This window comes from Dendrobates tinctorius, unplaced genomic scaffold (assembly GCF_039654945.1).
Source record: "Dendrobates tinctorius isolate UK_male_01 unplaced genomic scaffold, ASM3965494v1 ptg000062l, whole genome shotgun sequence".
In the NCBI taxonomy this organism is placed as follows: Eukaryota; Metazoa; Chordata; class Amphibia; order Anura; family Dendrobatidae; genus Dendrobates; species Dendrobates tinctorius.
Window position 1 is genome coordinate 38,404,595 of NW_027361730.1, and position 13,923 is coordinate 38,418,517.

A 13,923-nucleotide genomic window follows, 5' to 3' on the forward strand; every position below is an offset into this window, starting at 1 on the left:
AACAACACACTGGGGCCCGTTTAATTGTGAAAAATGTGGTTCTTTTTACACAGTGCTTACAATAAATTTGGAGAAAGTACAAGACATAATTATAAAAAGGACTAAAATGTAATTATTCAGGTGACGTTCATCGCTATCATTTTAGACCAATTTCATTGTTATTTGCAAAGTAGCAATAAGGTTTCACATTGAAAAATAAAATTATTTAAATAATTGTAATTGCCCTGCAGCAATGTATGTCATACCATCTACACAATATTTTTTTTTTTTTTTTTTTTTTGGGGGGGGGGGGGTTCTCTGCATTAGGACAGTGCAGTCCTGCAAAGATTACGCTCTGGTGAGTCTGACACTTCCATTGTGGAATAGACATTGCCATGTGAGACTTCTCACCCCTGAGCTATTTTACCACCCAGCAATTTAGAATACGCTCCACAAACTACTATCAGACGTTTTGTTTTCAGACATTAAATGAAAGTATCACCACTTTGTAGAAATTGTCAGGACACCTAGGCCAGATGACAGCACGATGGATAAATCGATTACATGTATTTTATCGGCTTTATCACTTTTTTTGCTAATATGAAGCCACTGTGTAGACTTTGTAGATTAGCAACATATAGACTACTACAACTTGTAATGTTTGCAATTGAGGCGTCTGTTTTCTGTACTATTAGTATTGCCATTATTACCGAGACTAGTCACTAGTGGACCATCAGCACTCTACCCAAATATTGTTGCAATGACCATCATACCGAAAGCAATGGTTCTTGGGACTGAATATAAAGTTTGTACTGCCTTCTTTCTATCTGATTTTGATAGGTCTGGACTAGTGATGAGCGAACATGTTCGGATAACGCGTCATCGGGTGCTATCTGAGTATCTGGGGAATGCTGGGATAATAAGCTCGAGTCCCTGCGGCTGCATAGTTTGCAGCAGGTAGACAGCAGCAAAACATGCAACTGCAAGGACTAGAACATATTATTCGAGCAAGCCCAGTATACTCAGATCGCACCCGATGACGCGTTATCCGAGCACGTTCACTCATCACTTGTCTGGAGCCATTTCCTTTTCATCACTTCTATTTACTTTCCAGCTCACAAGCCCTATGTGAAGGACATGTCCTGTTCATTACTACGCACGGCACATTGCAGTCCTCTGTTGGTATTTGATCGTTTGAAACTTAAACAAGTTCATGGTATATGTCTACGCTTTATCACCGGAGTCAGAGAATGCAGACTGGTACTATGGAGCACAGGAACGAGAAGAGAAGAACAGAAATATTGCAAGAATATGATGCAACTGTACAATAAGATATTAGGGTACTGTATCCAAATCTCTCACTTAGGCTTCTGTTCACAAGAAAACATTAAGGCATCTTATCAATTTGATTATTACGTATATCGATGTATTTCTATTGTTAGTACCCAAATACAGCATGCTTACAAAAATATATTCTATCTATATGCAACGTATGAATTACTAAAGCAATGCAAGAGGTGCAAGTCACAGGTACGAGGTAGTTCAGGGGCTCCATACCGCAAAGGCTGACTTTGGGAGCTGGGTCCACTGTTTTCGGTGCTGGTTTCTGTAGCTGGAGACTTGAGCAGTTTCAGTTCATCTGCTTGGAGCGCGTTGTAAAACGTTTGGACTCCTCCATCTGGTGTCAGAACTGGGCTTTTAGCCTCCTCTGACCGGTGATTCTTTACTAGATTCACAGCTGTCACTGGCAATTGCAAAAGCTTCTGCATGGGCTTCATATCTGGTTGTTGGATGCTGGAAGCCCCTTTCCAGCCAGAACCAAAAATGTTAATATATTGGGAGATTTGATAGTATTTGCAGAACGGATTAAGGCAACATTTAGCGCGATCACTAGTTTACTTTGGTAAAAGGTGAGGGATGAGTCTACGGGCTGCACTTTAGAACAACACAGCACTAACTGTAAAACGTCCTTTTATCATATCCGTTTAGTCCAACAGAAAAGGAGCCTTTGACGTCCCCCAGTAACATCCAGTATAATCCACAGATGATTCAGTATATGGTATAATCAATATGAGAAATGCACCAGGTGCCGGCTCATTGTCTGCAGTACCTAATGCTACCTGTGTCCCATCATCTGTGACTAGCGTGTAATGCATATGTTCCAGATGCCTTTATACTGAGGATCACATTACAGCCCCGCCTGTATTTTTCTTCCAACCTCCTATCCACTCCTTACCTATCTAATGTCACTTCTGACACTATCTCTCCTTCACACTTGTCACTTCATTCCCTTCTTTCTACTTTGCCTCCCATCCTCTGATCTTCCCTACCATGCCTTATTCTTTTACCCTTCTTTCCTTCCATCCTCCCATTTCAGCCCATTCCTTTTCTATCTGACCTGATAGTCCTGTTGTTTGCTCTCGCTCAATCTTTTTGTTTGAGGTTTTGCCAAATTATATCCTAAAACTGGGTTCCGTTCTTTTCTTCTGTTTTACCAGCTGATCCTGTTTCAGTCATTTTCCAGCCACGTTTGCAGGTCATTCCCCTCCTCCAGCTTCTCCCACCCCTCCCACACATCCACACATCTCTGGGAACATGACTCAGCCTAGATGATGCACTGCATACAGGACTCCTTTACTCCCACCTACAGCATCCACCATGATCATCAGCCTCCCCTGTACTTCACATTATATTATGAGAAATACTCCAGTAAACAGGCTGGCCATCGCTATCAATTACCCTTTGTTTGCAGTACTGTAGTAAAAATAAAATCACTACATGCAAACAGCAAGTATAAGGATACATGCCCACCATCAGTGTTACTGGTGTTCTGGACGCAGCCTATTTTTGCTGCCTCCAGAACACTGCGTTTTGCAGAACAAGCAAAGTGGATGGGATTAATAGAAATCTCATGCCCACTGTGCTTCTTTTTTACGCTGCAATGCGTTTTTCCAAGATGCGGCATGTCAATTTCTCTTGCTGGTACGCTCAGTCTTCCGTGTGGATTTTTGCTATAGACTTCCATTAGGTGTGGAAATTCTGCAGGTAAAATATACACATGCGTTTTTAGTGCGTTTATGCAGCAGAACTGCATCAAAACGCATGTAATCCGCACCTAAGTATAGCAAAAAAGTATTGTCAAAGGAAAAAAAAGCCGATTTAAAGATGTGCAAAGATGATAGATAGATAGATAGATAGATAGAGAGATTAGATATGGGGTAGATAGATATCCGCGAGAAATATAATTAGTGCTTTTACGTGTGTAGTTTAGTGTACATGTATTAAACAAAAAAAAAAAACAACATGGGTTCCCCCTACTTTTGATAACCAGCAAAGATAAAGCAGACAGCTGTGAGCTGATATCATCAGGTTGGGAAGTTCGCTGACATCATTGTCGAGTGGCCAATCGGGAGTATTTGATTACTGACATGCTCAGTTGTGCTCTGAGAATGCTGTTATGGTGGAACTACAACATGGGTCTGAGTGTTCCAGGTGATTTATAATGTTTATGCATTTTAAATATCACACAGGTGTTTCACATCTTTTATTCATTGTTAATCTAGCTGTATCATTGATTGTAGGTACGGTTGGATATAATCTTTTGCACTCTAACATGCATCTTATATATGTAAACACTATGATGGTTCTCATATTTACTGCAATGTAATTTTCATACACTTTGACTATGATTTATATTTAATATATGCTAATTTTTGTAAATTGAAGAGATATGTATAAAAAGTGTCAAGTAGCAGCTTGATAGCGCTGTCACCAGAGGTGACAGGGGCAAGTTACCAGCGTGGGGAATGTCTACTCACCACGGTGGGAGGCAGGAGCGCAACGCTGGCAACGATAGACCAGAAGCAGGACCTGCGGGGAAGGCGGAGCGTTGGTGAGAAGCCTGAGATCCGCAGAACCTGCGGTCATGTGACCGAGCGTCAGAGAAGGTGGGCGAGGCCACCGACGAGCTTTAGTAACGCTAGCAGCTGTGCTGGAACTAATGTGGCTCAGAGAATTACAGTGGTCAAACAAGCAATCAGGTCATACACGGGGTGGGCGGCGAGGTACAGGAGGGATGTACAGAGGGAGGTCAATAACGTAGCCAAGGGTCATACATAGAACGGGCAGTGAGGCACAGGAGGGGTATTCCAAGAGAGGTCAAATAGCGTAGCCAAGGGTCATACACAGGACTGGCAGCGGGGTACCAAATGAGCAGACAAGAGACGTTAACCGTGACAGGACCGAATCAAACACTTGGCAAACAAACAACGATTGGCATGAAGCACAGACAGAACAGGGTCAGGCACACTCAGCTAGGAGTATAAACGACAGGGGAGGGCTCTACCATGAGGCCATAAAAACCCTCCCTGGATCTACAGAGAGGCTTTCCAAGTTAACCCTTAAACACCCTACCCTGAAACCTCAATAAACCATGACAAAAAGTGCACTATTCTATGGTAACACTGTGCTTGACAAAGACCGGTGCTGTGAGGTCGAAACGTTGCACCACTTGGCGCTGGATTAAAGTCCACAATTTTCCCTTTAACTGGAGTGCTGCCTGTTTTTTTCTATTTATATTTTTGCGTTGGACAACCGCATTATTCAGGACTATTGTACCCAAAATCTGCTCAAGTTTGTGCTGCTATCTATCTATCTTTGAGCATCTTTGAAGCATGACACACTAACTAAAGACAAAATGCAGAGTCAAAAACACGCCAAAAAATAACCATATGTAACAAAGAACGAACACAAAAATGCAATGAAAAAACACAGCCTAATTTACGTAACAGGTGTAAAAATGGTGTGGATATTCTGCAGCGTCAAAAACTTAACAAATACTGATCGTGCGAACGTAGTCTAAAGCTGTCCACAGTTCCATTAAACTGAAGTAATCCGATACTGAAAATATCAGAGCGATTGTCCAACAATCTAATGTGTATTGGGGACTCCTGAATTTCCCAAGAGAAATCAAGTTGTGGGAGATAAGGATGGGCAGTTAGAATAGGCAAGATAAACAAATAGGAGAGCAGTGGCTAGTGAGGGGCAAATTTCCTCCACGTTTGTGGAGAGGCCATCTTACAAGATGCACAAACATGTAAAATATGTTATCCGTCACAGTAAGCTATATCTATTTAAAGGGTGTCAAATAGAGCCATGACAAAACAACAAAACAGAAATATATCAAGAACAGGAGACAAGACAAGAGACGGGAACAAAGATAACAACATTATGAAGGCAACAGGGGATGGACAAGCTATGAGCGGTGGTCGTCCTTGGCACAAGTCTATGTAGAAGTATTAGAGCCAAGAAAAATCATTTATCTAGGGCTTTCATTTGCGCTAAAATTTGGAACCTTTATCAGTAAAGGGGTTGTCCAGGGTTGGGATGAAAGTCTGTAATCACTCTGACAGCAGACTTGAATCTTCAGTGTGCGAGAGCGGGCGGTCACATGACTGCAAGTATGCGACTTGTTTTAAGTGAAGCCATATATGTCTAGTCGAAATGTGACCATAAGGGCTCATACACATTTGCGAGAAATAAGGACAAGTAGAATCCAATAAAAAATCAGATTGCACTCGAACTAATATCATTCAATGGGTTACAGTTCATTTGCGATTTTTTTTCTCAGCTGAAATCAACAAGAGAAAAAAATCGCAGCATGCTGCGATTTATTGCGTATCATGGACGAGACTCACCAAAGCAAGTCAATGGGTGCGAGAAAAAAATTGCACAGCACTCGCACCATGCGAGTGCTGTCCGATTTTTACGCACCGGTGTCCTTTGAAAAGACGGTAATTCATGTGCGGTGTACAGTAAAATCACACTGACAGATTAGAAAAGAATATATATACAGTATATATAGATGTCAAAGACACACACAAATGCATATATATATATATATATATACCGTATATACGGTATATATATATTTATATTGCAGAAAGAGACAGATAGAAGAATAGCCGGTAATCTCCGGTAATAGCCGGCAATCTATCTCCGGATAGGAGAGATGGATTACATACAGTAAATCCATTAGAATCGGTAAATATATAGATTTCATTGACAAATACAACTAGTATAGTGTGTGTGCAAAATACTGGACATGTCTTTAATAAAAGATTATTTTACAGAACGGTGACATTACCGCTAGTCACTGAAGCAGTTCTCGCAGCTGGGCACAGTATTGTGCACACACATTAAACTACACTGCGTTCCAAATTATTATGCAAATTGGAGTTAAGTGTCATAAAGATGTAATTTTTTGTTTTTCAAATAAACTCATAGATGGTATTGTGTATCAGGGCTCTTTGGATCACTGAAATCAATCTCAAATTCCTGTGATAATTAGTTTACCAGGTGAGCCCAATTAAAGGAAAACTACTTAAGAATGATGTTCCACATTATTAAGCAGGGCACAGGTTTCAAGGAATTTAGGAAAGAAAAAGGACCTCTCTGCTGCTGAAAAGCATCAAATAGTGCAATGCCTTGGTCAAGAGATGAAAACATTAGATATTTCCAAAAAATTTAAACGTGACCATCATACTGTTAAGAGATTTGTGGTTGATTCTGAGCACAGACATGTTTGCGCTGATAAAGGCAGAATGAGGAAGGTTTCTGCCAGGCAAGTTCATCGGATTAAGAGAGCAGCTGCTAAAAAGCCATTACAAACCAGCAAACAGATATTTAAAGCTGCTGGTGCCTCTGGAGTCCCTCGAACCTCATGGTGTAGGATCCTTCAAAGGCTTGCTGTGGTGCATAAACCTACTATTCGGCCACCCCTAAAAAGTGTTCACAAGCAGAAATTGTAGCAGTGGGTCCAGACATACATGAAGACTATTTTTCATACAGTCTTGTTTACTGATGAGTGTCGAGCAACCCTGGATGGCCCAGATGGATGGAGTAGTGGATGGTTGGTGGATGGCCACTATGTCCCAACAAGGCTGCGACATCAGCAAGGAGGAGGAGGAGTCATGTTTTGGGCCGGAATCATGGGGAAACAGCTGGTAGGGCTCTTTAAGGTTCCTGAAGGTGTGAAACTGACCTCTGCAAAGTACTGTATATAGAGTTTCTGACTGACAGCTGTCTTCCATGGTATAAAAAGCAGAAATGTGCCTTCAGGAGCAAAATCCTCTTCATGCATGACAATGCACCATCTCATGCTGCAAAGAATACCTCTGAGTCATTGACTGCTATAGGCATAAAAGGAGATAAACTCATGGTGTGGCCACCATCTTCCCCTGACCTCAACCCTGTAGAGAACCTTTGGAGTATCATCAAGCAAAAGATCTATGAGGGTGGGAGGCAGTTCACATCAAAACAGCAACTCTGGGAGGCTATTCCGACTTCATGCAAAGAAATCCAAGCAGAAACTCTCCAAAAACTCCCAAGTTCAATGGATGCAAGAATTGTGAAGGTGATGTCACAGAAGGGTTCCTATGATAGCATGTAACTTGGCCTGTTAGGATGTTTTGGAGTTAAATAGCTTTTTTTTTCAGTGAATGTGACCTCCTAATGCTGCAAATTCCACAAATGAACATTTTCAGTTCTTTAAAACAGATCAAATGTTTAGAAATTCTACTGTGCCTAATAATTTGGAACAGTGCAATTTGAGTTTTTATTCATTTTGGAGATTATACTTTTATCATTGGGAGGTTTCTTCATTAAAATTTGATGTATACTCTAACGTGTGATGACTTTTATTAGACTGACTGTCATTTGTACTGACTATTTAGGAAAATCATAGAAAAATATCATTTGCATAATAATTTGGAACACAGTGTAATTGTATTTGTCACTGAAATCTATATATCTACCTATTCTATAAGGATTTACTGTATGTAATCCATCTCTCCTATCCTGTGGGCTCCTGCAGTGACTTTACAGAAGCCGACAAATGAATTACCAGCTATTCTTCTATCTATCTCTATCTGCAATATAAAAACACACACACACATCTATATATATAATCGTCTTATGGTGTCTGTCTGTAACCGAAATCCCGCTGCGCTGATTGGTCACGGCCAATCAGCGAAGGGCGCAGCTGTTTGTAACGGCAGGCACAGTCGGGCACAGAGCTCAATCGGGCTCAGCGCATCTGTAAAAAATAGAATTAAAATAAAAAAAGGTTATATTCACCTTTCGACGGCGTCCGATCTCCTTTCCACGCGCCTGGCCTCGCGGTCCCAGTAATGCCATTCGCCTTAGACGGGAAATGACGTCACTCTAGCGAGAGTGCGACGTCATCAGCGGTGTTTCGCGCAAAGCATTACTGGGACCGCAAGGCCGGGCGCGTGGAGTGGAGATCGCGGGCCGTCGGAAGGTGAGTATATAACTATTTTTTATCTTAATAGAGACCATGCATACCAGGAAAGGGGGGTGACGGGACCATGCATACCAGGTAAGGGAGGTAAGGGGACCATGCATACCAGGAAAGGGGGATGATGGGACCATGCATACCAGGTAAGGGAGGTGATGGGACCATGCATACCAGGAAAGGGGGGTGACGGGACCATGCATACCAGGAAAGAGGGGTGAGGAGGACTATGCATACCAGGAAAGGGGGGTGAGGGGACCATGCTTACCAGGAAAGAGGGGTGAGAGGACCATGCATTCCAGGATTGGAGGGTGAGGGGACCATGCATATCAGGATTGGGGGGTGAGAGGACCATGCATACCAGGATTGGGGGGGTGAGAGCACCATGCATATCAGGATTGGGGGGTTGAGAGACCATGCATACCAGGAAAGGGGGGTGATGGGACCACGCATACCAGGAAAGGGGGGTGAGAGGGACCATGCATACCAGGAAAGAGGGGTGAGAGGACCATGCATACCAGGATTGGAGGGTGAGAGGACCATGCATTCCAGGATTGGGGAGTGAGGGGACCATGCTTACCAGGATTGGGGGGTGAGGGGACCATGCATATCAGGATGGGGGGGGTGAGGGGACCATGCATATCAGGATTGGGGGGTGAGGGGACCATGCATACCAGGATAGGGGGGGGAGGGGTACCATGCATATCAGGATTGGGGGGTGCATTATTGCATTATTATTAAAACTTCATAAATAAACTACATACATATTCTAGAATACCCGATCCGTTAGAATCGGGCCACCATCTATAGAGAGAGAGAGAGAGAGTCACTGACACACACACACACATATCCGTAGACTGTGAGCCCTCGCTGGCAGGGTCCTCTCTCCTTCTGTACTTGTGTGTTCCTTGTCTTACACATGTTTATTGTACTTGTCTATAGTTCCCCTTTTCACATGTAAAGCGCCATGGAGTAAATGGCGCTATATAAATGTATAATAATAATATATATATACAGTATATTCATATATATAATATATACATATATTCTATGTGTATATATCTATTCTATTCTAATCTGTCACTCTGTGATTATACTGTCCGCGGCAGATCATTTGCCGGCTTTTAATCGATCTATCTAATATATATATATATATATATATATATATATATATATATACACTCACTGGCCACTTTATTAGGTACACCATGCTAGTAACGGGTTGGACCCCCTTTTGCCTTCAGAACTGCCTCAATTCTTCGTGGCAGAGATTCAACAAGGTGCTGGAAGCATTCCTCAGAGATTTTGGACCATATTGACATGATGGCATCACACAGTTGGCGCAGATTTGTCGGCTGCACATCCCTGATGCGAATCTCCCGTTCCACCACATCCCAAAGATGCTCTATTGGATTGAGATCTGGTGACTGAGGAGGCCATTTGAGTACAGTGAACTCATTGTCATGTTCAAGAAACCAATCTGAGATGATTCGAGCTTTATGACATGGCGCATTATCCTGCTGAAAGTAGCCATCAGATGTTGGGTACATTGTGGTCATAAAGGGATGGACATGGTCAGCAACAATACTCAGGTAGGCTGTGGCGTTGCAACGATGCTCAATTGGTACCAAGGGGCCCAAAGAGTGCCAAGAAAAAATTCCCCACACCATGACACCACCACCACCAGCCTGAACCGTTGATACAAGGCAGGATGAATCCATGCTTTCATGTTGTTTACGCCAAATTCTGACCCTACCATCCGAATGTCGCAGCAGAAATCGAGACTCATCAGACCAGGCAACGTTTTTCCAATCTTCTACTGTCCAATTTCGATGAGCTTGTGCAAATTGTAGCCTCAGTTTCCTGTTCTTAGCTGAGAGGAGTGGTACCCAGTGTGGTCTTCTGCTGCTGTAGCCCATCTGCCTCAAAGTTCGACGCACTGTGCGTTCAGAGATGCTCTTCTGCCTACCTTGGTTGTAACGGGTGGCAATTTGAGTCACTGTTGCCTTTCTATCAGCTCGAACCAGTCTGCCCATTCTCCTCTGACCTCTGGCATCAACAAGGCATTTCCGGCCACAGAACTGCCGCTCACTGGATTTTTTTTCTTTTTCGGACCATTCTCTGTAAACCCTAGAGATGGTTGTGCGTGAAAATCCCAGTAGATCAGCAGTTTCTGAAATACTCAGACCAGCCCTTCTGGCACCAACAATCATGCCACGTTCAAAGGCACTCAAATCACCTTTCTTCCCCATACTGATGCTCGGTTTGAACTGCAGGAGATTGTCTTGACCATGTCTACATGCCTAAATGCACTGAGTTGCCGCCATGTGATTGGCTGATTAGAAATTAAGTCTTAACACACAGTTGGACAGGTGTACCTAATAAAGTGGCCAGTGAGTGTATATATATATATATATCCAGTAGTACAGACCAAAAGTCTGGACACACCTCATTCAAAGAGTTTTCTTTATTTTCATGACTATGAAAATTGTAGATTCACTCTGAAGGCATCAAAACTATGAATTATCACATGTGGAATTATATAATTAACAAAAAAGTGTGAAACAACTGAAAATATGTCTTATATTCTAGGTTCTTCAAAGTAGCCACCTTTTGCTTTGATTACTGCTTTGCACACTCTTGGCATTCTCTTGATGAGCTTCAAGAGGTAGTCACCGGAAATGGTTTTCACCTCACAGGTGTGCCGTCAGGCTTAATAAGTGGGATTTCTTGCCTTATAAATGGGGGTTGGGACCATCAGTTGTGTTGTGCAGAAGTCTGGTGGACACACAGGTGATAGTCCTACTAAATAGACTGTTAGAATTTTTATTATGGCAAGAAAAAAGCAGCTAAGTAAAGAAAAACGAGTGGACATCAAAGAACACAAGGAATGGATATTAGACCAGTGGAGATCTGTGCTTTGGTCTGATGAGTCCAAATTTGAGATCTTTGGTTCCAGCCACCGTGTCTCTGTCCGACGCAGAAAAGGTGAACGGATGGACTCTACATGCCTGGTTCCCACCGTGAAGCAAGGAGAAGGAGGTGTGATGGTGTGGGGGTGCTTTGCTGGTGACACTGTTGGGGATTTATTCAAAATTGAAGGCATACTGAACCAGCATGGCTACCACAGCATCTTGCAGCGGCATGCTATTCCATCCGGTTTGCGTTTAGTTGAACCATCATTTATTTTTCAACAGGACAATGACCCCAAACACACCTCTAGGCAGTGTAAGGGCTATTTGACCAAGAAGGAGAGTGATGGGGTGCTACGCCAGATGACCTGGCCTCCACAGTCACCAGACCTGAACCCAATCGAGATGGTTTGGGGTGAGCTGGACCGCAGAGTGAAGGCAAAAGGGCCAACAAGTGCTAAGCATCTCTGGGAACTCCTTCAAAACTGTTGGAAGACCATTTCCGGTGACTACCTCTTGAACTCATCAAGAGAATGCCAAGAGTGTGCAAAGCAGTAATCAAAGCAAAAGGTGGCTACTTTGAAGAGCCTAGAATATAAGACATATTTTCAGTTGTTTCACACTTTTTTGTTAATTATATAATTCCACATGTGATAATTCATAGTTTTGATGCCTTCAGAGTGAATCTACAATTTTCATAGTCATGAAAATAAAGAAAATATATAATATATATAATCTAATGTATAAAGCTCAATGTGGGTGTGTATGTATGTATGTCCGGGATTGGCATCCGCACTGTCGCAGCTACAGCCACAAAATTTGGCACAGTCACACGTCTGGACCCCGAGAGCGTCATAGGCTATGTTGTGAGGCAAAATTTTAACCCCTCGCGTTCCAATTCACCAAACAATTTTGCCCCTATCTACATAATGGGGAAAAAGTGAAAGGAAAAGTGCTGGAGGCAAATTGACAGCTGCCAGATGTGAACAAGAGGAACTGAAAGAATGAGAGCGATGGCGCCAAAGAGTATATACCGTACAGTTGCTAAGGTGGGGCTCTGACATGGGATACTCACGGGGATATGAACACACACACAAAATGCGCCACACACTACCACGTGCTTCAACACATATACTACCCTCAGCACTCATTTCACCACACATACACCAACCTCGCCACATAAAAGTTGAAACACAAAAGTCGCCACTCAAAACTCGCCACGCTGTCCCAGAGCTGTTTCAAAGATGAAAAATGAGCTGTGATTGGTTGCTATCAGCAACAGTTTTGTTTGTAGACAGTTGTGGTAACTGAGGCCTATTATTCTTATCATTTCTATGCTATTATCGTCCTTCTGTAAAGCTGGAAATAACACAATTTATTACCTTGCCAACACAGACCACCCTCTGACACAGTCTGCAGGGGGAGCCAAGCATCACACAGGATAGGATTAGATACACTGCTCAGCAGTCAATATCACACAGGATAGGACTAGATACACAGCTCAGCAGTCAGTATCACACAGGATAGGATTAGATACACAGCTCAGCAGTCAGTATCACACAGGATAGGATTAGATACGCAGCTCAGCAGTCAGTATCACACAGGATAGGATTAGATACGCAGCTCAGCAGTCAGTATCACACAGGAGAGGATTAGATACACAGCTCAGCAGTCAGTATCACACAGGATAGGATTAGATACGCAGCTCAGCAGTCAGTATCACACAGGATAGGATTAGATACGCAGCTCAGCACACAGTATCACACAGAACAGTATTAGATACACGGCTCAGCAGACAGTATCACACAGAATAGGATTAGATACACGGCTCAGCAGTCAGTATCACACAGGATAGGATTAGATGCACGGTTTTTATGTGCAATATAATCATTATAATTTGTTATAACTAACCACAGCTGGTTACTATGCCCAGGCAATGCCGGGCTCTTCAGCTAGTATATATATATATATATATATATATATATATATATGTGTGTGTGTGTGTGTGTCTTTTGAAGAATATTTCGTTTTAGCAAGATGTGTAAAGGACAGAGAACTGCTGCTTGTAAAAGCTCATGTTAAAATCGCATTGCATACGGATTGCATACGCATGTCATACGGATGTTCCATTTATCGCATGACACTCGCATGGCACTCGGTCTTTTTTTTGGTCTGGAAATCGGATCGTTTTTTCTTGCATATGGGTATGAGCCATAAGTATACAAATTGCATATTTGCAGGCACATTGCAGCCTGCTCTCGCTTCTGGCACCGGAGAGTCTTGATAGCGTGCAGTGTGCATGCGCTGAGGATCCAAAAGTCTGTAGTCACATAGAAAAACCTATTTCCCAAGCTTAGACAACCCCTTTAAGTACACAAGATAAATGTTCATTGACCAATATCCACATTAGTTTGAGTTTAAATGAATGGGTAAAACTGCAAACTTCCATGAGCAGGCATGTGTGATTTAGTTGGCAAAAAATTACAGAAAGAACATAATGGATAAAATATGGCATTTGAAGAATTTGCTCATAAGGCTATGTGCACACTTTGCGGATTTGTTGCATTTCTGCAGAATCTTTTCGGTGCAGAAATGCTCCAAAAATGCAAGTGATTACTTAAGCAATGTTAATCCATACCTCCCAACTTTTGAAGAAGAGAAAGAGGGACAAACACTGCGGCAAATTTTAGGTCACGCCCCCGACCACACCTGTGATGA

The 13,923-nt window shown here is 42.6% G+C and overlaps 1 protein-coding gene across 4 annotated transcripts in view; it reads right to left on the reverse strand.

Annotated features, from left to right (window-relative positions):
* The window catches only part of AP3B2 (adaptor related protein complex 3 subunit beta 2), a 182,880-nt gene that overhangs the window by 124,041 nt on the left and 44,916 nt on the right, over positions 1 to 13,923 (reverse strand). For 2 of the 4 annotated variants that reach the window (XM_073579565.1, XM_073579564.1), the window contains exon 1: positions 1,537 to 2,548. The exons of the other annotated variants lie outside the window; for them this stretch is intronic. In XM_073579565.1, the coding sequence (XP_073435666.1) occupies positions 1,537 to 1,757 (221 nt within the window). In that variant the 5' untranslated portion in view covers positions 1,758 to 2,548. Of the gene's footprint in view, positions 1 to 1,536; positions 2,549 to 13,923 lie in introns of those variants that run through there. 4 annotated transcript variants of the gene reach the window in all.